The sequence below is a fragment of the Mauremys reevesii genome, linkage group 2 (assembly GCF_016161935.1).
Source record: "Mauremys reevesii isolate NIE-2019 linkage group 2, ASM1616193v1, whole genome shotgun sequence".
NCBI lineage: Eukaryota > Metazoa > Chordata > Testudines > Geoemydidae > Mauremys > Mauremys reevesii.
The window spans coordinates 9,197,421-9,224,101 of NC_052624.1; the positions used below are offsets into that span (position 1 = coordinate 9,197,421).

The 26,681-nt window shown below is 40.5% G+C and overlaps 1 protein-coding gene across 9 annotated transcripts in view; it reads right to left on the bottom strand.

Annotated features, from left to right (window-relative positions):
* Positions 1 to 26,681, bottom strand: part of NKTR (natural killer cell triggering receptor) — a 69,312-nt gene that overhangs the window by 14,912 nt on the left and 27,719 nt on the right. For 3 of the 9 annotated variants that reach the window (XM_039523407.1, XM_039523405.1, XM_039523415.1), the window contains 6 exons: positions 19,129 to 19,158; positions 16,398 to 16,543; positions 13,158 to 13,380; positions 12,330 to 12,488; positions 8,811 to 8,898; positions 8,045 to 8,190 (listed from right to left, as the gene is read on the bottom strand). In XM_039523407.1, coding sequence (XP_039379341.1) covers positions 8,045 to 8,190; positions 8,811 to 8,898; positions 12,330 to 12,488; positions 13,158 to 13,380; positions 16,398 to 16,543; positions 19,129 to 19,158 — 792 coding nt within the window. The remainder of the gene's footprint in view (positions 1 to 8,044; positions 8,191 to 8,810; positions 8,899 to 12,329; positions 12,489 to 13,157; positions 13,381 to 16,397; positions 16,544 to 19,128; positions 19,159 to 26,681) is intronic. The other 6 variants (XM_039523410.1, XM_039523406.1, XM_039523413.1 and 3 more) reach the window with 5 other exon arrangements.

Sequence of the window (26,681 nt, forward strand, 5' to 3'; positions counted from 1 at the left end):
CAGCAGCAGAGGTGGGCTGCTACAATTTCCATGCACTTGAAGTCCCTTGGAGATTATGACAGTTCGAAGGGAAGCACTGCATACTGGTAATGATTGGTGTCTGCTAAGAACTGAAGGTACTTCCTTGTCAGAGGAATTTATCGCCACATGGAAGTAAGTGTCTTGTAAACTGAGTGCTGCATACCAATCTCCAGGGAAGGGATAAATGCAGTGAGGGTAACCAGCCTCTTGATTTTTTAATTTTTTTTTTTTTGATGAAATGGTTCAGCTTTCTTAGATCTAGAATGGGGTGAAGGCCACCAGATTTCTTTGGGACCAGGAAGTACCAGGAATAGAAACTCTTTCTTCTGTGTTGGTAAAGAACTTCTGTCACTCTCAATTATAGATGAGACTGGCATTCTTGAAGTAACAGTCTTGTGCGAAAGGTCTCTGAAAAGGGACGGGGAAGGTGGGTTGGGAAAAGGAAGGGAGGTAAATTGGAGAACATATCCCTCCTTCACTGTGCTGAGCATCCACTTGTCTGAAGTGATGCTTTCCCAAACACACTGAAAGTGGGACAGGTGCGATCCAGGGAAGAGATGTAGTTGGTGTGCTGTCCTCGACTAAGAAGTCAAAATGATTGCTTGGAGGATGAAGATGCCTGGTGAGAAGAACCTCCCACCGATTAAGATGGCTAGTTATGTTGGGAAGGACTTGACCTTATCTTGAATGCATATTATGACCTCTGTTGGAAAGAGGATCTGGAGTAAGATTGGGGCCTAAACAGTTTCCTCTTGGTAACCAGAGTATAAATGTTTAACAAACCAAGTGTTGCATGATAATCCCTCAGTGTGTGCATAGTGTCATCTGTTTTAGCATCACACAGTTTGGAACTCTCAAAAGGTAAATCCTCTATTGTGTTCTGCAGCAACCTTGAAATGCCAGAAACCTGTAGCCAGAAAGAACATGGCATGGATACTGCAATGCCTTTGGAACAGAAAGCTGTATTAGCAGCATCTACTGCTGCCTGAAGAGACATGCAAGCTGTAAGATACCCCTGAAACAAGCACTAAAATACATTTCTTATATTCCTCTGGCAACTTGTCAGCAATTTTAGAAATTGCAAGGAAATTAATAAAGTTATATTTTGATAAAACAGCCTGATAATTAACAACTCTTATTCCAAGTGTGGTAGTGGAAGAAATCTTTGGGCTGTATAAATCCAGCCTCTCATATTCTTTATCCTTGGGAGTAGCCTAAGGATGAGACCGATCGGATCATCCATTAGCACCTGTGAACACCAAAGAACCAGGAACTGAATAGCCAAAATCTTGTGAGGGATTTGGTATTGTCTGTCCACTAGCTTGGCCATAGGTGGTATAGAGGCTGGAGTTTTCGCTACCTACAGTAATGCTTCATTGATGGGAAGTGCAACTCTTCCTGGGGAAGAGGGCTGTAAAATAACTAGAACAGTGTGGTGGATTGTCTTGTACAAGTTTCTACTGCACCCCCCACTAGAGAAGTGTCAACCCTCCTAATCAGGTCCTGAAAAACTCAGAAGTCCTTGGAGGGGGAGATGAAGTCTCTGGTGTGACTGCCTTATCTGGTGAAGATGAAGAAATAGGAGAAGGAAGATCTAAGGGTTCTTCCATTACTTCCTCGTCTTCTTCCATAAGATCCAGCACAGCAGGTTAAGGGATGGTAGCAGGATGATGAGTAGAGGTTATTGGCAGCAGGGGAGGAGGAGAATTCCTTCTAGAGTGAGGGAGATCTAGATTCTCTTGGAGCAGCCCAAGACCAGTAAGGGGGACCCCAGGCTGGGATTTCCTTATAGGAAGACCAATCCTGACCTTTAGATCTGGTAGTTGTGGAAGACCTGTAAGGCGATATAAACAGTGTCAAAGGTGAGACAGATTCTTCTTTTTTTGAGTTAGAAGAAATGTAAGCCTTCTCAGAATATGGAGGAGCAGTTCCCATTGGTGTTCTAGGTGGCCTGGATATAAGAGACTTTAGGCTCCAAACAAAGCAAGGGTTGGGGTTGGCAGAATGCAGATGAAGTGATCCATGCCAATGATGCCAGCATAACTCATAAGAGCATAAGAATGGCCACACTGCGTCAGACCAATGGTCCATCTAGCCCAGTATCCTGTCTTTCGACAGTGACCAATGCTAGGTGCCCCAGAGGGAATGAACAGAACAGGTAATCATCAAGTGATCCATCCCCTGTTTCCCATTCCCAGCTTCTGGCAAACAGAGGCTAGGGACATTTCAGAGTACAGTTTTGCATACAGTCATCAGAGAGATGACTGTAACAGAGATAGTGCCCACGGTGCCAGATACGTTGATGGCTCTGAAGACACTGTCACTGGTTGTAGCAGAGGAGAGTCGGGCAGGGAAAAACAAAGGAGATCCCCTGAGGACAACAAGGCCCGCATGGTGGAAGGTACCTCAGGAAGTGTGTCAATAGTGCCAGTGGAGCACAGGCAGACTGAAACAGCTGAAAAGAGCTGATAAATTGTATAGTCAATTGCATGACCACACTTTAGTTCATTATGAAATATACTCAAAAGACCAAATAACCAATGTCAGTCAGGTTTAACAACACAGTACAGGAAAAAGGTCCTATATGATACCAGTCTCTGAAGAACAGTCCCATGAAACAATGTTATATTCACCTTATGCAGAAGCTGTGCTCCCAAAGTTACACGTTTCAGCTGGTATTATTTATATGATTTTACAAGTTACACATTCTTACTACACGTCACCAAAATCCAACCCATAACTTTCTTCCACATTCCTAACTTATTATTCTGTGCCCTCCTTATTTTGGTTTTGGATACTAGCATTCCAGGCACTGATCTGTGAAGATACTTCTGTAGCTTGTATTGAGAGACAGAACCAATATATCTTGATTTTGACAAGTTCCCTATCTGCTTGTGACAAATGCTGATTTCAGCAAATGCAAGGTGTTGTGGGACACTTAGCATAGGAAGTGAACAAGAGTATGGTAAAGGCCAGTTTAGGTTATATCACTGTTACAGTATTTGTGCTTAATTCATACCACACTCACACAATATTTACATGCTAGCCAATATATATTAGTCAGCAAGGACAAAAGACCCATCATGGGTGAAGACACTGGACTTGACGGTGCTCCCTCATATGGAACTGGTGAGCACTTACATTTGTGAAGCCTCAAACGGGTACCAGAGGACTTACCGTAAGATTTTCTGGGGAAAGACCAAAACTTTGAGGTTTTGTTAGCATTGGAATGCCCAGGTCACTTTGTTGAAGCTGACAGGGAAGACAAAGCATGATGTTTGTCAATGGACTTGCGTTTTAAAAACAGGAGGAGCTGGAGGGGCACTTGTGCTTGAATCTGAGTCCCCTGCCTCATGGTCAGGGCTCAACTATGATGCAAGATGCAGCGCCTCTTTCACAAGGTGGACCTTAAGTCAAAAGTTCCTCCATTTTTGGTCCTGGTGAGGAAGGAGGTACAACTAGAGCATTTGTCCCTCATCTAAACCAGCCCATCTGTGACTGGGATTTATTTATTTATTTATTTTTATTTATGGGATAATGGCACACTGCTAAAAACCTGGGGATTTTTTCCATATTAAAATCCTCTAGGATAATGAACTAAAAATTATAATTAGCCAGCTAGCTAGACTACTACTAACTATATTACACACGCATTATATCTATCTATCTATCTCGATGCTGGCTAACTGAAGCAAATGCTACTGGGAGTTCCAATGCTCAAGGAACTGAAAGAGAGGAGGTGGCCAGGCCCCTTTTATGTCTTTGCCTGAGAGAACAAGTCGAGCAGGGACATATGCACTGCATAGTGGTACTGCTGGCAAAAGTCTCTGACTCAAGTGCACTGGGTGCACAAACACCTGCATTGGAACGTATGTGCGCACGATTATTCGAAGGAGAACTATAGATTCATAAGTTATGTTGAAATCCAAGCTTAACCATTTTCTCATACTTTTTTTGTGCTTCTCTACCAAACAATCTTACAATACATGAACAGACAGAAGGCGTTCATAGCAATTGGGATGTTTTATTGAGGACTTATATTCAATAAAAGACGGTTACTCACCTTTGTAACTGTTGTTCTTCGAGATGTGTTGCTCATATCCATTCCAATTAGGTGTGCGCTCGCTGCGTGCACCACTGTCAGAAGATTTTTACCCTAGCAACACTCGGTGGGTCAGCTGAGGCACCCCCTGGAGTGGCGCCTTTATGGCGCCGGATATATGCCCCGGTCAACCCAGCGCCCCCTCAGTTCCTTCTTGGCTGGCTACTCCGACAGAGAGGAAGGAGGGCGGGTTTGGAATAGATACGAGCAACATCTCGAAGAACAACAGTAACAAAGGTGGGTAACCGTCTTTTCTTCTTTGAGTGCTTGCTCATATCGATTCCAATTAGGTGACACTCAAGCCTTACCTAGGCGGTGGGGCTGGAGTGAGATGTCGCAGAGTGAAGGACCGCTGAACCGAATGCGGCATCACCCCTGGACTGCTGCACTATCGCATAGTGGGCGGCAAAGGTATGAATCAATGACCAAGTCACTGCCCTACATATCTCCTGAATGGGCACATGAGCCAGGAAAGCAGAGGATGAAGCCTGAGCCCGTGTGGAGTGGGCGGTAAGGTGCGTAGATGGTACACCAAGTCATAGCATGCACGGATGCATGAAGTGATCCAGGACAAGATGCGCTGGGAGGAGACTGGAAGGCTCTTCATCCAGTCTGCTACAGCAACAAACGGCTGTGACGTTTGTGATGGGGAAGGGCGGGGGGGGGGAATTGGAGGGAGTATCCCCTTTCCACCATGTGTAGGACCCAATGGTCTGATGTTATGTAGGACCACGCACGGAGGAAATGGGAGAGATGATTTTGGAAAGGCGGGGAGGGATCCTGAATGGAGACTGGTGCTCCGTCCTTGGGTGCACCTTCAAAAGTTCTGCTTAGGCCCTGCCGATGGCTTGGGAGGGCCCTGGCCTTGGCTGGCTTGGTGTCCAGTTTGTTTCCTTTTACCACCTCGGCCGCGTCTTTTAAAGAAGTCCTGTCTCGGCCACGGGGGAGGGTATGACCTCTGAGGTTGTGGTCTGAAGGGCCTTCTCTGCGTTACTGGGGTATGCATTCCCAGAGAGCGCATGATAACTGTTGAGTCCTTCAGACTCTGCAGCCTTGAGTCTGTCTTCTCGGAGAATAGGCCCTGGCCATCAAAGGGCAAGTCCTGGAGGGTCTGCTGTAACTCTGGTGGTAAGCCAGAGACCTGCAGCCATGAGATGCGGCGCATGGCTATGCCCAAGGCCAGGGTTCTAGCTGATGAGTCTGCCGCATCCAGAGAGGCTTGTAGGGAGGTTCTGGCCACCTTCTTGCCCTCCTCTACTATAGCCCCAAATTCCTCTCTGGACTCCTGTGGAACCAACTCCTTGAATTTCTCCATAGAGTGTCACGAATTATAGTCATATCGGCTCAGGAGTGCCTGTTGGTTGGCCACCCTGAGCTGCAAGTCTCCGTCTGAGTACACCTTGTGCCCAAACAAGTCTAGGTGTCTAGCATCCTTTGATTTAGGCGCTGGGGCCTGCTGACCGTGCCTCTCCTTCTCGTTGACCGAAGCCACGACAAGGGAGCACGGTTGGGGGTGCGTATAGAGGTACTTGTAGTCCTTTGAAGGGACAAAATACTTCCTTTCCACCCCCTTGGCCGTAGGTGGAATAGAGGCTGGCGACTGCCAGATTGTCTTAGCAGTGGCCTGTATGGTTCATATGACGGGGAGGGCAACTCTGGACGGTGCCTCCGCGGACAGAATATCTACTACAGGGTCCTCTACCTCCACCACCTCCTCTACCTGGAGGTTCATATTGCGTGCCACTCTGCAGAGCAGTTCCTGATGGGCACGGAGGTTCATAGGAGGAGGGCCTGAAACCGTAGTCCCCGCCACTGCCCCATCGGGTGAGGATGAGGAAGATACCCCCGGGACTAAGGGATCCTGCGCGAAGTCCTCTTGTGGAGGATCTTGTTGCTCAAGGTCCATCATGCTAGGAGTGTGGGCCTGCACTGGCGCTGGAGCAGTCGTCTCAGAGCCTCCCGGGGGTGGGGGGGGGCAAGACACAGTGGCCTCCGGTACTCGGGGCTCTGAAGGGGCGGAATGGGAAGTCCCCGAAGGAGCCCCCTGTGCCTGATGGTATGCCCAGGGGGTCCAAAAGGACCACTGTGGGGGTTCATGACCCGGGTCCTGGCCTTCTTCTAGCCACTGGCCTGTACCGCCCTGGTCCTGGTAGCCACCTTGCGAGCGCGACGATGCAGAGGCGGAGCGAGATGGCCAAGGCGGTGCTGTACACACCGGTGTCGAGTACCCCGGTGCTGTACGGTGCCGGGGACTGGTGCCGTGAGGCATCGATTGGTGCCTGCGGTCATATCAGTACCGGGAGCCTGATCTGGATTTCGATGGCGACCTCTGGTGAGATCAGCGTCAGGATCGGCTCCAGGTCGAGTGCCACTCTGACCGGCACCAGGAGTCCAATCGGTACCGGCCAGAGTGCGATTCGGATCTCCGCGAGCCGTAGCAGCGTCGCGAGTACAACTGGCACCGAGAACGGTGCTGGGACTGCTAGCAATGCTGTAATGGGTGCCAGGAAGAAGATCGGGACCTGGACTGGTGTCATCCTTCTTCACTCGGCAACAGTGGTCACATGAGGGATGGCTTTCCCTTCGACATCACCGTCCATGCTGGAGGTGCTGCCGGCTGCAGAGGAGTCGGCTCTGTGAGCGCGATCAAGTCCCGCGCTGTTGAAAAGGTCTCCGGTGTGGAGAGTAGTCTCAGCTCGACCACGGTGTGCCCCGGGGAGCTTACGTGCACTGGATTCGACGGCCCTTGCGGCGGTGCAGGAGCCAATATTTGTCCTATGCGCTCTGGCAATGGACGTGGTTCCAACTGCGGTGCGGGAAGCGTCGGCGGCTGTCGCACCAACAAACCAGAAATGGCCTGCACCTGCTTGGGCTGCTTCTTCTTCTGGCTCGGAGATAAGAGACCTGCGCCATGGTGGTGGAGGTGCCGGGGAGATCTGGCACCACAAGTCTTTGGTAGAGTCAGAACGCGGTGCCAGACCAGTCGGTGCCGCTGGGGTACTCCGCACCGAGGACTATGGTGCCGAGTCTTGGCACGTGGAGGAAGGGACCGGGCTAAGCGCCGGTTCCATAAGGAGCTGCTTCAGTTTAAAGTCCCGCTCCTTCCTGGTCCTCGGCATGAAGGCTTTGCAAATGCGGCATTTGTCTGCTTGGTGGGATTCCCCCAGACACCTTAGGCAAGAGTCGTGGTGGTCTCCTGTTGGCATCGGCCTCTGGCAAACCGAGCAGGGTTTGAAGCCCAGAGACCCAGGCATGGGCCTGGGTACTGGGATAGGGGAAAGGGGAGAAGACCCCTTTCCCCGCCACTAATTAAACTAAACTAACTCTAACTTCACAACTATTAACAACTATAACCAACTAATCAAAAACTATTAACATGTACTAAAGTGAATGCTAGGGAGAGTGGAGATCAGCTAAGCTGCGCTTCACAGTTCCAACAACCGTCACGGGCGGTAAGAAGGAACTGATGGGGCGCTGGGTCGGCCGGGGCATATATCTGGCGCCATAAAGGCACCACTCCACTCCCACCGAGTGTTGCTAGGGTAAAAATCTTCCGACGATCGTGCACGCAGTGCACGCTCACCTAATTGGAATCGATATGAGCAAGAACTCGCAGAAGAACCATCAGATACATAAACGCAGAAAACTGAACAAGACTATACATATACTCAGATGGTATAACAAGATTCACATCACAGTTACCAAGTCATTAGAATTTCTTGATAGAGCTGCTTCTGTTGAAACATTTATAACTGTATAAGGACTGTTTACAAGATTGATATATTTCATTTTCACTGTGCTTCCAAGAGAGACCGTAACAATAGGGAAAGGTTATGGAACAAGTCTTTTCTATTTTTATTATTCTGAATGTAAAGACAAGTAACATATATAACCGTTTAAAATTTGTAGAAAAGATCTTACTTATCTCCTTTACTCCACTTCTCCCCACTGGGTGGTCTGTATGTTCTTAACCTCTGCATCTCCTCTTTCCAATGAGGAGGGGTTTCACTGCTCTCATCATCATCAGATTCAGAACAGGATCGTGATCGAGGTGGTGTGTGGTATCGCTGGAAGAGTACAAAAGCCGGCTTAAACAAAGGGCAAAAAGGAAACCAAGTACCCAATAGGAGAGAACTGAGGCAAAAGTATCATTCAGCTGGTCTCAATAACACAAGCAAAGTCAGGACTCTCATCCTTAAATTCATAGATTTTAAGGCCACAAGAGACCATAGTAATCATTTAGGCCTCGTCTACACTACTGCAGTAAGTCAACCTAAGTTATGCTACTCCAGCTACATGAATAAAGTAGCTGGAGTCGACGTAGCCTAGGTCGACTTACTGCAGTGTCTACATCACGCTGCATCGATGGGAGATGAATTTAGCGGGTATTATTTACCAAGTATTTCATCCTTAAGTGATTTTGATACCCACTCATGACTAAGGGGCAAACATCCTGCTTTCCCCCTCAATCTAATAGGTAAGCCTGTTTTTAGTGTGAGGGGTAGAAAAATGTGATGATTTAACAAATACAGTTTTAATTTTGCTGCAACATTTTGACACACCAACCAAGTAAGCTATGGTCTTTCAACCTCAACTACAATAAAATCACATGCAAACCATATGAGTAATTTAAAACTCTGGGAAGCGGGGGTGGGTAGGGGAAGGGGTGAGAGAAATATATACATACTATTGTTCCTCTTCCTTTAATTTTTCTTCCAGATTTAGAGACTGACGGCTTCTGGTCAGTCAAAACTGGTGCAACATCAAGAAGTTTCCTAAAATAAGAAGAAAAAATGGGTTTAATGTAACACAGTAATGAAAATATGAATTTGTTCCTCATACATCATTAAGTTAATAATGTAAAAAATATTTACCAAGAGATCCAATAAAACAAATAGAAACACTGAAAGTCAGTGTACTGAGAAAGCGATGATATTATGAGCAGGGGCGGCTCTAGGCATTTTGCCGCCCCAAACATGGCAGGCAGGCTGCCTTCGGCGGCTTGCCTGAGGGAGTTCCCCGGTCCTGTGAATTCGGCGGCAGCCTGCGGGAGGTCCACCGAAGCCGCGGGACCAGCGGACCCTCCGCAGGCATGTCGCCAAAGGCAACCTGCCTGCCGCCCTCACGGCAACCGGCAGAGCGCCCCCTGTGGCTTGCTGCCACAAGCACCCGCTTGGCATGCTGGTGCCTGGAGCCGCCCCTGATTATGAGAAAAAGAAAAAATAAGTGAACAGATAGCTTCCCTATGAAAGGTGGATCACTACCATAGTAATTTTCACCCAGCTAACAAGATTAGACTATCTACAGTAAATAATGACTTATTAATGAACTTGCAAAATGATCTGTTAGAACAGTGAACCCTTTTTCTAGGACATAGTGATTTTTATCACCTGTCTGCTAACCATATGTGCACTGAGTAATGCCCGGATCCCCGCATCCACAAATATATCACTTTAAGGGCTTGTCTACACAGACGTTTAGTTCACAGCAAACTGGGGTGTAAATCTAACCCACGTTAGACCTGCCACACACCAGGGTCCATGTGAACCCTGACAATGCACACTAGAAAACTGTAAGTGCACATCGGGACAGTCCACACTGACCCTTACCATGTAGCCAGCTAGCATGGGATAGAATTACATCCCAGCTTGCCACACACTAAACATTCATGTACACAAGCCCTAAGGGGCATCACTAGATTGCCACCTATGGATAATTGACCAGTTCTAATGGTTTTTAGCAATAAAAGGCAACTCAACATTCCTGTAAATACACTTTAGTATGCTCAGTAGAAATGAGTAGTTGTCAAAGCCTGAAGAAATGATTTATCATTTCAAGCAATGATTTATCTGATACTGTCAACTTTATTACATTCATGAATATTGTTTGAATGTAAACAGGCTCTGTAGATGATTGACCAGTATTGCATATTAAGCCATTCAGCCCATTACACAAAGTATGCTACAGGAAAGAGCATTCATACTTTGCATAATATTTCTATTATATTTAATTTGAAACTATTTTACAAACTCATAATTGTTTGGTTTCTCTAGAAAGATAGCTTTTTTGGAAAATAGGGAGAAGCATATTAACACCAGGGTCTTGACCAAATTCCAACTGATCACAAGAGTGAAATCCAATTGCTCTTACAGTTTAAATTGGAAAGGCAATACTTCATTTTCCCCTCTTAAACTACTCTGTTGTATTGCTATGCACTGCTAAACAATTACTGCATTTTATCCTGGGGTTTCATACAGAAGCAATGGATGAAGTAATCTATCTGTACTGTTTATATTTCAATTTAGGTTTGTAACACATTTAGGATCCTTTAAGATGAGTGGCACAATATAAAGTTATTACTAGGGCTGTCAAGCAATTCAAAAAATTAATCTAGATTAATCACGTAATTAATTGTGCTGTTAGACAATAATAGAATATAATTTATTTAAATAATTTGGATGTTTTCTACATTTTCAAATATATTTATTTCAATTACAACACAGAATACGAGGTGTACAGTGCTCACTTTATATTTTTATTACAAATATTTACACTGTAAAAAACAAAAGAAATTGCATTTTTCAATTTACCTAGTACAAGCGCTGTAGTGCAATCTCCATCATGAAAGTTGAATTTACAAATGTAGAATTGTTTCCCAAAAAAACTGCATTAAAAAATAAAAGAGTATAAAACTTTAGAGCCTACAAGTACACTCAGTCCCACTTCAGCCAATCGCTCAGACAAACAAGTTTGTTTACAATTTGCAGGAGATAATGCTGCCTGCTTCTTGTTTAGGTCACCTGAAAGTAAAAACAGGCATTCGCATGGCACTGTTGTAGCCGGCGATGCGCTAAAGATTTATATGTCCCTTCATGCTTCAACCACGATTCCAGAGGACATGCGTCCATGCTGATGATGGGTTCTAATCGATAATAATCCAAAGCAGTGCAGACCGACGCATGTTCATTTTCATCATCTGAGACACATGCCACCAGCAGAAGGTTGATTTTCTTTTTTGCTGTTTCAAGTTCTGTAGTTTCCACATCTGAGCGTTGCTCTTTTAAGACTTCTGAAAGCATGCTCCACACTTAGTCCCTCTCAGATTTTGGATCGCACTTCAGATTCTTAAACCTTGGGCTGTGTGATGTAGCTATGTTTAGAAATCTCACATTGGTACCTTCTTTGCGTTTTGTCAAATCTACTCTGAAAGTGTTCTTAAAACAAACCTGTGCTGGGTCATTATCCGTGACTGCCATAATATGAAATATATGGCAGAATGCGGGCAAAACAGAACAGGAGACATACAATTCTCCCCCAAGGAGTTCAGTCACAAATTTAATTAGCGCATTTTTTTTTTTAACAAGCATCATCAGCATGGAAGCATGTCCTCTGGAATGGTGGCTGAAGCATGAAGGGGCATATGAATGTTTACCATATCTGGCACGTAAATACCTTGCAACACCGGCTACAAAAGTGCCATGCGAATGCCTGTTCTCACTTTCAGGTGACATTGTAAATAAGAAGCAGGCAGCAGTACCACCTGTAAATGTAAACAAACGTGTTTGTCTTAGCGATTGGCTAAACAAAAAGTAGGACTGAGTCAACTTGTAGGCTCTAAAGTTTTACATTGTTTTGTTTTTGAGTGTAGTTATATAACAAACAAAATCTACATTTGTAAATTGCACTTTCACGATAAAGAGATTGCACTACAATACTTGTATGAGGAGAATTGAAAAATACTATTTTTTTATCATTTTTACAGTGCAAATCTTTGTAATAAAAAATAATAATATAAAGTGAGCACTGTACAATTTGTATTCTGTGTTGTAATATAAATCAATATATTTGAAAATGTAGAAAAACATCCAAAAATATTTAATACATTTCAATTGGTATTGCAATTAATTGTGATTAATTTTTTTAATCACAATTAATTTTTTTGAGTTAATCGCGTGAGTTAACTGCGATTAATCGACTGCCCTAGTTATTACATAAGATTCGATCTGATGAGATTAGAGAGACAGGCTGAAGTGGAAATTCCAGTGGAGAATGTTACAAGCAGCTAAGTTACTTAATGTTAAGAACCTTACTTTCACCACTGGGTGGCTCTCCAAGACTCAGAACAGAAAATCCTTTATTAATGGAAAGAACATCCCCACTAAGTTAATACTCTAGTGTAACAAAAAAGGTTAAATCTGCTGCTTACGGCTCAGATTCTACTTTGACAACAGGCACATCTCTTCTCAGCAAAAATCTATTTTCAGGCACTGGTGGAATTTCTTCAGGGCGAACCACAGGTTTGTCCCTTTTTGTGCTCAAGTCAACTGATTTTCTCTCATTTACATCACTCTTGTCAGAATGGCTGCTGGAGGGGGGAGGGAGAAAGCAATTTACAAAGCAAATCTATTATCTAAACCTAGGCTGAAAGAGGCACAAATTATCAAAACTGATTTAAAAAAAATAACCTTAAGTGACATATATAACATTATCACATTGTTAACTCATTTAATTTTATGCCAACATCTACAAGTCAAGCTATCAAAGAACTAGAGAAACAAGGCTCCTTTCACATTTAACAGACAAAAGTTATATTTCCTTCTTGGATCATCAGTTAACTTATTACAGTGTCAACAGGTATCTTAATATTCTAAAATATAGGAAACCATAATTAAAAATAAATATCACAGTTTAATATGAGTATCCTTAACAGTACAGGAAATTTTCCTCTACTTTAAAAATTATCCCAAATAATTAAATCTTGTCTCCATGCATTAGTTTCTCCTTCCCAAAGTATGTAAACATATTATGTCCCAAATGGCTTTTCAGTGTGCAGAGATGCAGTTTATTACCTAAGCTATTAATAGCTTCTCTATTTAATTAAATCTACAGTAAACTTGACTTTAATTTTAAAGGATGAACAAAATCAAACTTCCAGAATTAAATACACCTTAATAATGTTTTCCATAAAGCACCTATATAATTAACATGGTCATTTCAGACATGATTTCTTTGGGATTCTTAACAGATTAGTCACCCTCTTTGGTTTGATATCCGTTTGCACCTTGGCTCCTCTTTCTTTCTCTCTTCCCTTCTTCGCTTTCTTGATTGTTTAATTTTAGTTCTTCTCTTGCGCTTTCTTCTTCTACTTTTCTCATTTTCAACTTCACTTTCCGATGAAGATTCTGAAGAGGTTGATGAGCTAGAGGAGGAATCTGAAGCTTCTGAGTGAGTAGACGCTTTCCTCTTTTTCTCTAAAACTTAAGACAAGACTATTATAGAAACCTTATTCTCCAAAAGAGCAGAGTGTAAACTAAAAACCATCATCAGCTCCCTTATTTTCCGATTAGCCACAACTGAAAAGAAACAGGACACTTAAAAGTGCAATTACATTAAGTAAGTGTTCAGACCATACATATTAAATGAGTGAAATATCAATGAAATGATTAACCTGAAGTATAATAATTTTTTTAATCAACATTTCAATTATACATAATACAGGAGGATTTTTTAATATTTCAGTAAACAAATGATAGTACATGAACAGGATGAAAAGCTTGCCATATGAACAAATAAGTGTTTTATAAAGAAATTTTAATAAGTAAATGTGTGGATATTTGGTCATATGAACAGAACTGTTACACAAATTAAACCATGTTTTTGTAGTTACTTTAAAATAGGGCTGTCAACCGCAGTGAACTCACGCAATTAACTAAAAAATTAATTGTGATTAATAGCACCTATAACAATAGAATACCAATTGAAATGTATTAAATATTTTTGGATGTTTTTCTACATTTTCAATATTGATTTCAATTACAACACAGAATACAAAGTGCACAGTTCTCACTTTATATTATTTTTTATTACAACTATATGCACTGTAAAAATGATAAACAAAAGAAATAGTATTTTTCAATTCACCTCAAACAAGTACTGAAGTGCAATCTCTTTATCATGAAAGTGTGCAGCATGCTTTCAGATGTCTTAAAAGAGCAACACTCTGATGTGGAAACTACAGAACCCAAACCACCACCACCAAAAAATCAACCTTCTGCTGTTGGCATCTGATTCAGATGATGAAAATGAGCATGCATCAGTCCGCACTGCTTTGGACCGTTATTAAGCAAAACCCATCATCAGCATGGACACATGTCCTCTGGAATGGTGGTTGAAGCATGAAGGGACATATGAATCTTTAGCGCATCTAGCACGTATATATCTTGCAACACCAGCTACAACAATGCTATGCGAACGCCTGTTCTCACTTTCAGGTGACATTGTGAACATGAAGCAGGCAGCATTATCTCCCGCAAATTGTAATCAATCTTGTTTGTCTGAGTGATTGGCTGACCAAGAAGTAGGACTGAGTGGACTTGTAAGCTCTAAAGTTTCACACTACATTCAAACTTTTTTTTTTTTTTACATAATTCTACATTTATAAGTTCAACTTTCATGATAAAGAGATTGCACTACAGTACTTGTATGAGGTGAATTGAACATTTTTTGTTTTGTTTTTTACGGCACAAATATTTGTAATAAAAAATAAATATAAAGTGAGCACGGTACACTTTGTATTCTGTGTTGTAACTGAAATTAATATATTTGAAAATGTAGCAAAAATCCAAAATTATTTAAAATAAATGGCATTCTATTGTTAATTGCACGATTAATTGTGATTAATTTTTTGTTCACTTGACAGCCCTACTTTAAAATAAATTTTAGCTTGCAATATTGTGACTTCATGTCATTGGTTCTTCCTAGGACAAAGAGAAAGATGAACAAGGATTGTTTACAGTCATCTGATTTTTTTTTTTGACTAAAACATCTTAGATGGGCAATCCAGAAGTTACATGTTAAAATCAATATCAAGACTCTCAGACTCAGTCCCAATGTCCACCTCTTCTCGTAGAAGCCACAGCAGTCTGCTCTATCATTCATCTTCATACTTGTAGAGAATTTGTCCACTATCTTATAGGACAACACCTAACTAACTAGAAGGAAAACTTCACAAAAGGGAATGTCACCCTCCTCTCCTCTCCTCCTGCAGGAATACTGTAAGCTGTCCCTCAGGCAACAAGACCAAAGTCTCTTTGTTCTAATCCTTTGAAAGTGAAGCTTCAAGAGAGAGTGTTTCTCCTCTCTCTCAGACTCGGTGTTCACTTTCCCAACCAAGCCAGGAAAACTCAACAAATCTCTGCTAATCTTCACAAGAAGACAGAAGGAAGTCGCTGAACCAGCAGACAGCTAAGGAAGACTTTCCCTCCAATTCAAAAATCCCTCCAACTTTCTTCCTGGGGTCAGTAGCATGTGAAATATTTTTTGCTATATTGTCTGCCCATCTGTATTCTCTTAATCAATAACTCTTCAAAATTTTAAACGTTTGCACCATTTAAAAAAAATGAAATCTTGTATTTCACTCAAAATTTAAAGGGACTCAGTTTAAATTCACAAAATCAATTTTGTCCTTTTTCAATTCGGCAAGCTTATTATTGTAGTTTATTGTGGGTAATTCAGAAACCTATGCTGACTGTCTTTAGTTTATTTGGCATGTAAAAACAATTTCATTGACACCAGCAAGAATGTACTTTGCACAAGTGTTTTGCAGAGCATTGAGGAAGCCTGCATATCTTATTTTGGTGTACTGTCACTAAAATGGCAAGTGGTTTTGGCTAAGTTCAATTAAGTTGTGGAGAATTGGTTGTGGGAGAGGAAGGGGATGGATGGATGGGAAAATATTTAGAATCTGTAGGCCTACCTCATCTTTTAACAATTTTGAAAAAGGTCAAATCTTGGCCTATACAAATGTCCAGTGATGCTTTGGATATAATTTTTAGAAATGATGGGATACCCAGTAAGCTTTGGTCGTCATACAGTTTCCTCCGATGATTTAAGGGGAAAAAAATTCTGTTAACATAAATCTAGTCATGAAATTAATGTTAACAGCTCAGGTATCCTGAAAGGTCTATAGTTTGTGCAGTACCAAGGACTATATTTAAAGCTCTACCTCTCAAATACTGGGAAAGAAATTAGTGTTCAAGTTCAGTATGGCAGTTCACAAAAATAAATGTAAGCAATGTTAACAGGAAATGGGTGTGCCCTTTTTCAAGTGAGAGAATCTTCAGTTTAGGAGAAAAAAAATCTAATTCTCAGACATCTTTAAATCCAAATTAAAATGCCAGAGAACCATTGTAAGTTTTTAGAAATAAATATAAGTTTTGTATTCTTTGCACACGACAACTTTCAATGTGTTTCAAGCAACAACAGGTTTGCTTACCATTTTTTGCTGATTTTGTAATAAGCACCCCACAGTCAATAACTCGCACGTCTGCATATGGCCTACTTGCAGTATCAGTTTTCAGATTTTCTATTTGTTCTATTACTTCAAAACCAGAAATAACCAGTCCAAAGACAACATGTACACTGCAGAAATACAAGATTCAGAAAGTACAGCTGTTTAGGTATAGCTGGGATTCTTCTCCATTAACTGCTTCATAGACTGAAAGTCATATTCTTACATGGAAGAATTCAGTTCCATCTGTATTACCAGGCTTTTTATGTCCAAAATTTAGGGTCAGTAAAACCATCTTTCAAAAAACAAACAAACAACAACCAACAACAAAAAAACCCCAACATCATGTTATCAAAAATGTAAGGATTTCATGCACTATAAAAAAAAAAGAAAAGGATCATGCCGTGCATAGCTTCTTCTGGAAGTCAACAGCAGCTTTGGAAAACAAATCCACCTTTGCATGTGCACTTTATTGGGCCAGAATTTGGCTCCTAATCACAATCAGGGACAGTGCCAGCCTCTTCTCACTGGAGGGGCTGAGGTGGGCTAGACAGAAAATTGGAGAAGGGGCAGGGAGAGAGGAATGCACCCTCCCTCGCCACGAGATTTTGCCCCTCTTGTGAATCGCCTCCCTACTCCTCCTCAATTAAGTGCTGGCATTGCCTCCTCCTCCACCCCCCTGCAAGGTTTTGCCTCTGGCCAGGTCAGAGGCCAGAAGCCAGAGCTAGGCAGCTGCTGCCATAAGGCAGGAGACTATGGCACTCCCCCATCTCCTCCTGCTGCTCAGGGCCCTGGGGCTGAAGCTGCTCCTCAGCTCCCCATCGTCCTTTGATGGGGTGGGGATGAGTCTGGGTTAAGTCCAGAGTTGAGGCGCTGCCAGACTATGGCAGAGGGCAAATCCTTGGCACAAGGAGGGGTGGGGGGAGAATAGTTATCCCGATGGAGTGAGCCTCCTGCTGTGTTTGCAAAAATAGAGTGGGTGGCAGAGGGCCTTTTTTATTTCCCCTCTCAGAGGATCATATGTCTAAGCACCCACTTCCCAGGGCTGTGTCATTAAAGACACAGGGCATCCCAATGCCTAGAAACAGCAGCTCTTCTCTATCTGGTGTAACATACTAAGGTGCTAAAAGAGACATGATTCAGTGAAATATTTTACATAGACCCCCCAAAATTGCGTGTCACATGTTGAGTGTTTAAAAGAGTCCCTTATCAGATCCCAGCCTGCCTGGCAAAAGGGTACAATACAGTGGTTCCCAAACTTTAACCACCTGTGAACCCCTTTCACTAAAATGTCAAGTCTCACGATCTCCTTCTAAAAATGAGTATTTCCAGGGATTTTCTCCTTTACCTGAGTATAAATTATAAAAGCAGTGATCCTGGAAATATAAAATTTGTTTTTATGACATGATTATTACACACTATTTATTACTATTATTTATCATTACAGTATTTTTATTACATTATGAAAACGAAAACACTCTTCCAAGATCTGACTTTCGTAGCTTGTATCACTTTGAATAAGCCTGTTATAAGACAAGGCTGCTATGTTTCATCAAGGAGTATCAGTGGTGAAACAGCACAAAAGTATTTAAGAAGCCAACCCAAACAGTTCCTCCTACACAAGCATTTCGGTCTTGAGCAGTCCAGGCAAACAATGCACGTTACAACAAAGCTTAAACTTGTTCTTCATAATAATTTAAAAAACAATACTAGCTGCCTATTTAATTTTTTAAAACAGCAAAAAATATCCACCTCCCTTTCCATTTCTTATAAGGTTTCTTGAAGTTTATATCTCCTCAGTGTGATAGATATGCTTGCTTTGATCTGCTTAGCTCTTGGAAGTCCAGGGGCTCCAGGCTGCTGGCCCCATGTCCCTAGAGACAGCTCTGTTCACCATTAGGGAATTTTTCCCCCGAGAACCCCCTGTAACATTTAGTGAACCCCCAAGGGTTCACAAATCCCAGTTTGGGACCCACTGGTATAATGGCTCAGGAAGGTAGGGAAGGCACAGCCTGCTGAAAGAGGAGCACAATGAAAACCCAGCAGACAGCTGTGTGGGTTGCCCTTGGCACCGACAAGCCAAGGAAGAGTGGGATCATGGAGGCACCATGTGGAGTGTTCGTAGGGCTCTAAATTGCCTTTATTGAGAGAACTACTCAATTTAGGTATTTGATATGTCAAGGCATTGACAAACTTATTCCCTACCTTACGGATATGCAGCGAGAAATCATCAACTTTTTAGACAGGAAACTAAAACAGAAGTTAAAGGGCTTGCCCAAAGACACATGGTAAATCAGCAATATAGCTGGGATTATTCTTTACTCTCTCTATTCATTAGAGCACAATGACTTCTAAATTCTTCCTCCCATTTTCTAGTCCCATAATTAATATTTGCAGTGACTCTAAAGTATTTGTGGATACTATCTATATGGAAGACACTTCCGAAAATAATTTTATTTTTATATTTTTAAACCCAGAGGCCCAAGGGTTGACGACAACAAAATTCATGACTACAGGACAACAAGATATTCATTACTACGTAGGTTATTGTATAAAGATAGTCAAAAAAGTTGAAAAGGCAACCCTCTGCCACATTTTTCTACCAGCCAATTATTTTTTGTTTCTAAGTTCTGTCCAGCCTTCAATTGAGATGTGAAGTACTTATTCCTGAATATTATATTTTAACTTGTACAGTTAATAAAATTCCAAGTCTTACCCATCAAGATGAGGAGCAGGCTTTGTTGTTCTAATTTGACATACATCAACATGGATATGATGGTAAAAATCAGGGATTCAGATGAAGAGGTAAAAAGCAGAATGACAGAGTAAACAAAAAAGTGAAGGTAAAAGACAAAAAACAGTGAAAAAAGCCATTAAAAATTTGATAAAAGTCTAAATAAAAATTAAAATCATACTAAGTACAGGGAATTGTGAACATTAATATAAAAAAATTACGTTAACAAGTACAAAATTTACAAGTCCTATTAAAAAAATCTCATTAAATGCATGCAATATTCATAGATATGCAATAAACAATTTTTTCCATGTATTAATGTCTATATAAATATATACTGCAAGACATCTCACCGTAATATTTTTAAAGATAAAAACTATACTATTTGGCAATAAAAAAAAGTGGGTGAAGTACTTCTGAAATTATTACAGTACAAGAATGTAACTATTATTTTGAAGTGAATTCTATTAAGCAACACACAAACCCCCACTCCTTCCCCCCCCCCCCCCCAAAAAAAAACAACCCAGAACAGAACAGGAGTTACAATACAGGAAAGCACATTTTTCCTACTTTCTCATTCTCCTTCTATTTTGCTGGCTTCAAGAATCAGCTTCCAAAACAATACATCTACATACAACATCAAGACTACAATACTGCCTCTCACATATTAAAGTTTGCAGTCCTTCCTACAGCAGCAGATTGCTCTGCTGGGTAGGGAATCAGCTGTATAGTTACAGATGCTGACATTATCCATGATTAACGCCTCATATAGATACCTCCATTCATTTAGGTTAGAAATATCTGGGTGTGTAGGAGCCAACAGAGAAACAGTCACTGCACTACATCCAGTACAACAGAGCTACGTCTGTCACATTTCTTATTTCCCTTCAAGATCAGAATATTAATTTAAAAAAATGTGACTCAAACAATTTTGTAAAAGACATTTAATTTTATCATAAAGGATTGGAGTCACTCTTTAAATTCTCTCCCAGTGAGGAAAGGAAATTACTTCTAAGTTCAGAAACACTATCATGACATAATACTTGCATTCACGTTCACGCTGTTCAAAGCCAGGCTGCATTAAAAGATGCAAGCGGAACTGTGCTATTTAGACACAGAAATTCAACAAGGGACATCATTTAAAAAAAACAAAAAACAACCCACCATCACATTAATTTTACTCATTAGAATATCAACATGATCTGTACTTGAATTTCTTTTCTCAAATTATTCCCTGAACCTGCAGAAATCATGATTTTCCCTTTCTATGCCCCTTCCACCAATTCTTTTCAAATCATGGGGGGTCCAGAGTAGATGTTTCATTTGAGGTTTCTTTAAAGCAGACTTGGTATCAAGGATTCAGTACTTAAACTATCATTGAAAAGTTACTTTTTAATCAGACCATTCAAAACTAAATTGGTGGCCATGATTCTGTCCAATAAAAATCAATGGGGTGTTGCAGCTCTGGATCACATCTGCCAAAAGATGGAACTACAAAACATTCATGCTTCACCTTTATTCATGTCCAAACACCACCACTCCCCTCCTTCCCCACATTACATAGTGCAGGAAACCATTCTAGTGCGACTCCAAGACAAGAGCTGCTTACATGGAAGACATTTAATTTCTTTTACTGTGTTGCATGTCCCTTCTGTTCGTTCATAAAATAAATCTATCTTACTTTCTTGATGAAATATATTACTACAGATAAGCAATTTCTTATGGCCATTGTAGTTTGATAAACAAAAAAATAATGATATTAACAATCTATATCCAAGTAAATATTTTATTTTAACCAGGTCTAATTATAAAACTGTTCTAAAAGATTGAAATTGAAACAAGCGGTTACTTTAGTGAAATCAGCACTGAAATGTATACCTTTAGTTTTTAGAAATCAAGAAAATAATATGCAAGTGACAAGAAAGACTTCAATCCCGATTTGGCAAAGCACTAAGATGGGCTCAGGTACTTTGTTGAACTGGGGCATGGATTAAAGAAAAGGGGCGCCATTGTGGCAAAACCCATCTAGGTTTCCCTCCCTTATTTCACTGGCAGTTTGAGTCTGCCAAAATGGATAAATGGTTTTCCTCATTTGCTTGCTCATGAAATGAAAACAAGAAAAAGTCAAGGGGGAGATTTTCAAATGCACAAATGGAAGTTAGGTGAACACCACATAGGCCTTTAATGGAATCTGGGTGCCTAACTGTTCATTGTGCTGTTGAATATCTCCTCACAAGACTACTTAAAATTAGATTTATTACATTTCAGTTAATTTTTTTAAGTCATCTAATATTTCCATAGGAAGAATACTCTGAAATTTCATCTAATTTCTTGCACTATCACTTTTCAAGACAAGAAGTAGGCTGTCTATCCACAGCTGTGAACAGAATTCATTTCTCAAGAAACATTTAATTTCACAGAGAGAACTGTATTTCTACTTAACTTCATTTTTACTAACAATTAAACAAACTTCAAAAACTGCCATATAAGAGACAGTATTATCCAAGTTAATATTTACAGAAAAAAAGTAACCATAGTCAGTGAAGATAACTAGTAAATTGATTAAAAATATTATGGCCGCACAGAAGAGAATCCTTCTGATAAAGCAAGTTTATTTGTATTCTTAAAAGGACTTCAGCACTAACACAGGATTCAATGCACATAATAACATGATCAGAAAAAGACAAGAAAGAACGAGAAAAACAGGAAGAGAAGAAAAGAAAAAAAGGACAGAGCCTTAGAGGAATGAGACATTACCTTTGGAGCGCACGATGTAACACTGTTTCTGTAAATTTTACACAAAAATGGCAAGAAATAAATTGTAATACATTTTCAAACAAAATGGAGTCTGTTTTATTAATATACAAATTTAAAATTAATATTTTCAGAGTGTATGCAAAACAAGGATGCTTTAAAAATAGAGGGCTCTAAATTTTCTGTAGAACAAACAGGTATTTGGAAAGCTAGAACAAGTTTTGTTTTTAAACACTAAAGAAATGCCCTGCTTGAGCACTGAATTACAAAGACAAACCGCTGTGAAAATGGAATCTACTCATACACTCATTAAATCCTCAATCCAGCAAAGCACTTGAAAACAAGCATAATTTAGCAAATGAGTAAGTGATTTCAATGGGACTACTCAGATGCTTAGTTACACAGTTGTTTAAGTGGTTTACTGAAGCAAGTCCTAATTCTATACTTTATAAGATGCCATACTACTACATTTCTTATATAAATAAGATACTGAAAACGACCGATTTACCAGTAAAATGTTAGAAATCTGTAAATCCACACTTTTACAAGTTCCAGCAACTGGCTAAGACTTCTCTCATGTTAATAAGTTTCCCTTAAAATGGGAAAATAGACACTATCACTAAAAAGCAAGGGAGCGCAATCATTTAACTAGAAATCTAACAAGGAGATCAAGCAAACAGAGGAAGTATTTTTACCGTATGACTTTACATTTTTGTTTTGACATACTTCTAAAACTGCAGCATTATTTCAGTAATAATTAACCTATTTGAAATAATGAAGATATATTGAACAGCTAAATATTGCTTAGTTAAATTAATCTCCAAATTAACAACTAAACGAAGAGCAGTTTTTTTTTTTACTCTGCCTTTACACACAAAGGCCATGATCCCACAGTGCTTAAATATGTGCTTAACTTTACTCATGTGAGTCATGCAAGTCAATGGGATTATTCATGTGTTAAAATAAAGCACATATAAGCATTTTGAAGCACTGTGGTGAAAAACACTGAAATACTGAATGCCCTTTGATCTATTTAGTAGTTTAATATATTACTGTAAAATAGTACAAATAAAATTAAATAGAAAATTTTACTTCAAAGTAGTAATAATGGAAAAATTCTGAATGTTATTTGGGATACTCACTTAATTGAAAAGCTTAGTAATTAACTGTTTCCAATTAGTCATTGGTAATATACAGAAGTGGCTGTAACAGTCATCATATAGCTCAACCCTCAAAATGAGTTTTCTTCTTCACTCAGGAGTTCAAAGATGTTTACTCTATTTTTGTCACAAAACATGGCACTGCGCTTCAGAAATGTTACTTTCTGAAATGTCAAAATTCTACCAGGAATTAATTTATCAGCATGAAAAAGTAGACATGTAATTCCTGTGGAGCACAGCATTAAACCAATACTAAGTAAGATTTTTTCCTCAAATGCTGTTTAGTGCAGAAATGAATGGCTTCAAAACTTCATAAACTAGCTCTTAAGATATAAATGCAAAAATTCCAAACACTCAAAATAATGGGGAACAATATTTAGGACTTTTCACACATCTTCAAGGAGCTTTGGAAAAAAAATCACTTGAATTTTCCGCAGGCTAACCAGTTAGTTTAAAGAAATACTGACAAGATCACAATATGAAAAATGTGTACCTATTATTGAAGAGAAAATGTGTTTTCTAGCTTTTCAGTTTTGGGGTTTTTTTTTTTTTTTTACTTTGGGCCTGATCCTGCAATCAAATACATGTGCTTATCTTACTATTACAAGTAGTCCCACTGAAATCAATGAGGTCTGTCTTTGGATTCTTGAACTCCCCCCTCTCCCCCTAACTGTGTGTGTGTGAAAAGTAATGCTGCCAACAAGTGTTTGCAGGATCAGAGCCTTTGTGAATGTCATAACATTTTGTATTTACTCAGTTTCACTGTTTTGTTGATGGTCAGTTACACTTGTAGTCTCATGTATTACTAGTATAATTATTACCATATTATGCTCATGCACCACTCTAGGATGACTCACACATGTTCTTCCCCAGAGGTTGCAAGAAGATATTTACGAGTAACAGCAACAGCAAAGCTAAAACTGAGCAGGCACTGGGCAGTGAGGAGAAAGAAGGGTAAACCTAGTATATCCACTACTGATTTCTGTCCCATCCAAAAAACACTTCTGAATATCAGCATGGGATCAGGAAAATGGTTTTTGTTAGTTTTTCAAGGTTTTAAAAAAGTCAGGACATACTGACTTTTTTTTTTCATAAGCCAATTTTTTTTAGTAAAAAAGGGAAGCACTGGAGAAGGGGGTCGGCTTATGAACGGGTATAGAGAGGGAGAGGTGGGACACAGCCCCTCCCCCCAAGAGAGGGAGCAAGGAGAGGCAGCACAGCCAGAAGGGAAGAAGCAGGGCCAGAGTCTCTCCGCTTCTGGCCACGCTGCTCTCCCCCGAGCCTCCGAAGCAGCTGCAGCTCTGGGGCTGGCAGGCTGCAGCCATGCCGCTTGGCCCTGCCCCCCAAGAGCAGGCTGTGGCCGTGCTGCTCGGGCACTGAAGCACGCTGCAGCCGTGCCACCCAGCCCAGCCCAGCGGAACACGCTGCGGCCGTGCTGCCCAGCCTGGCCCACCGGAGCAGGCTGCGGCCACGCTGCACAGCCTGCCGGAGCAGCTCCAACCAGGCCAGAGACATCCTCCCCTGGCCTTCCCCAGATAAGGTGGGAAGGGATGGGATGGGGAGAGTGTGGGGGTCCCAGGCTAGGGGTGGGGTCATGTGGGGGTGGTCACAGGGGATACTTCCCTGACCACCATCTTCTCCCCTCCCAAAAAATTTCCCCACCAGTTGCTGTCCTGGCCCGTCAGGGTAAGCAGCTGGCGCACTGGGACACTTTGTTTACTTAGGTTCACCTTTGTGCCTGCGGACGCTCGAGGTAAACAAACCATCTCGGCCCGCCAGCGGCTTATCCTCATGGCCCAGAAGCCAAAGTTTGCTGACCCCTGAATTACAGGGTCAGCTAATGAACGGGTCATAAAAATTTTCCATTTTTACTTATCCATCTTGGGGGGTCGGCTTATAAACGAACCGGCTTATGATAGAGTATATACACTATATTTAAAGGGTGTTCTCCGAGAACTTTGAATTATCTGAAAGTGGTTAATATAAAAAACTGAAGTGGTCCTTTATGAGAAAAATATCAATGGGTAATTTTTAGCTTTACACTATTGCTTTATAATTTGTTTTCAACATGTAACAGCCAAATCTAAGAACCTGAAGCATATTCTCATGAAATATTAGGACTAAAACCTTGAATATTTAAAATCAAATGGTATAGAAAGTAGACTTCTTGAACATCTACTTAATTAAGCAATAATGTGCTTCAATAACACTGGTGAACAGAATAACTCCTACAAAAGTTAAATGGCAGAAAATAGTCTAACAATAAAAACCTTTTATGTACCACTTGTGACACAGAGCACACTTCATTACGTTTCTGTGACCATGTCTTATTCTCTACTAAAGGTTTTTTTTTTGCCTTGTTTGTTCTTCTCTCAAATTGATCTTTAATTTTTCCCCCTAACCTATTTCTTCAGTCTTTTCCATTTAAACTTCTCTACCAGTGCTTGATAAAAGACCAGTTCCTCTGCCCTACTCATTCACACCCATGACATTCCTATCAATGAACTGCAACTGAAGTGGTCTGAAATAAGTAAAATTCTCTGGTTATAAGATCAGAGCATTGGTGTCCAGTATAATCAATTTCAAGTAACTCACAATGTAATAATTTAAACTTAATTTGTTTTTCATTGGGCATTTGATGGAGCATCATGCTAGACAGTAGCAACTGTGCATTAATCCAGTCTACAAGCCAAGAGAATATTCACAGCCTAATAGGATATTGAAAAGTCCACAGTTATACCAAACAGCACTAATGCCTGATAAGAGGAAAGGCCCTCTTAAAATGAGGCCAACAAATAAGTCATTTTGAACAACCATGTCTTTAAAGTTGTGCAATCCTTTATTTCTACTTAGGCTTCAGTCCTGCAAACACTTATGCTTAATTCCAAGAACTAATCCATGGTTTTAGAGTTCAGCAAATGCATAAACACTTGCCAGACTGGGCCTCAGTTTGTATGGAGAAACAGGGTGGATAAAAATTAAAAATAAAAAGAATTTTTTAAAATTTAAATCGGAATTTTTTTTATAAAATGCTTTTTGAGGAAAAAACCTATCTAAAGATAGTTTTAATTAAGATACATTATAACTCAAAGATATCTCCTCATGGAATAGGGATTATAAATTCTAATTCTATAGTATGAGACAATATATTCATGTAATGTTTAAGAAGAGTTTTGTAAATGAGTTCCAAGAGTTCATGGATTAGGAACCCAATATTATGTGGCTCCACAGGCTTCTGCATAGATTATTTAGGTTAATCTTTCTATTTACCCAATGGGACTCAGTGCTGAGTCTAGAAGATACCATCAGAGATGCTTAGTTTTGCAGTTCTCAAACTGTCTATTTGTGTCTCCAGAGGTAACATGCTTGTTAACAGTAAAAATGTTTTAAAATAAATAAATAATATATAGAGGTGAGAAATAACAGACCTCAACTCTGCAAATTTGTGTACATAGAGTCAATCCCTTACCTCTCTCTAAAAGTGCAAAGTTTCAAAAAGTTAAATGAATAGAAGATTGTTGGGAGCAGAATAGATCAGTACAAGGAAAAGAGGCCTGGAGATAAATGTGAGAAGCGAGGGACATATACTTGTTTTGTTAAAATATTATATGTTTGCTGTTG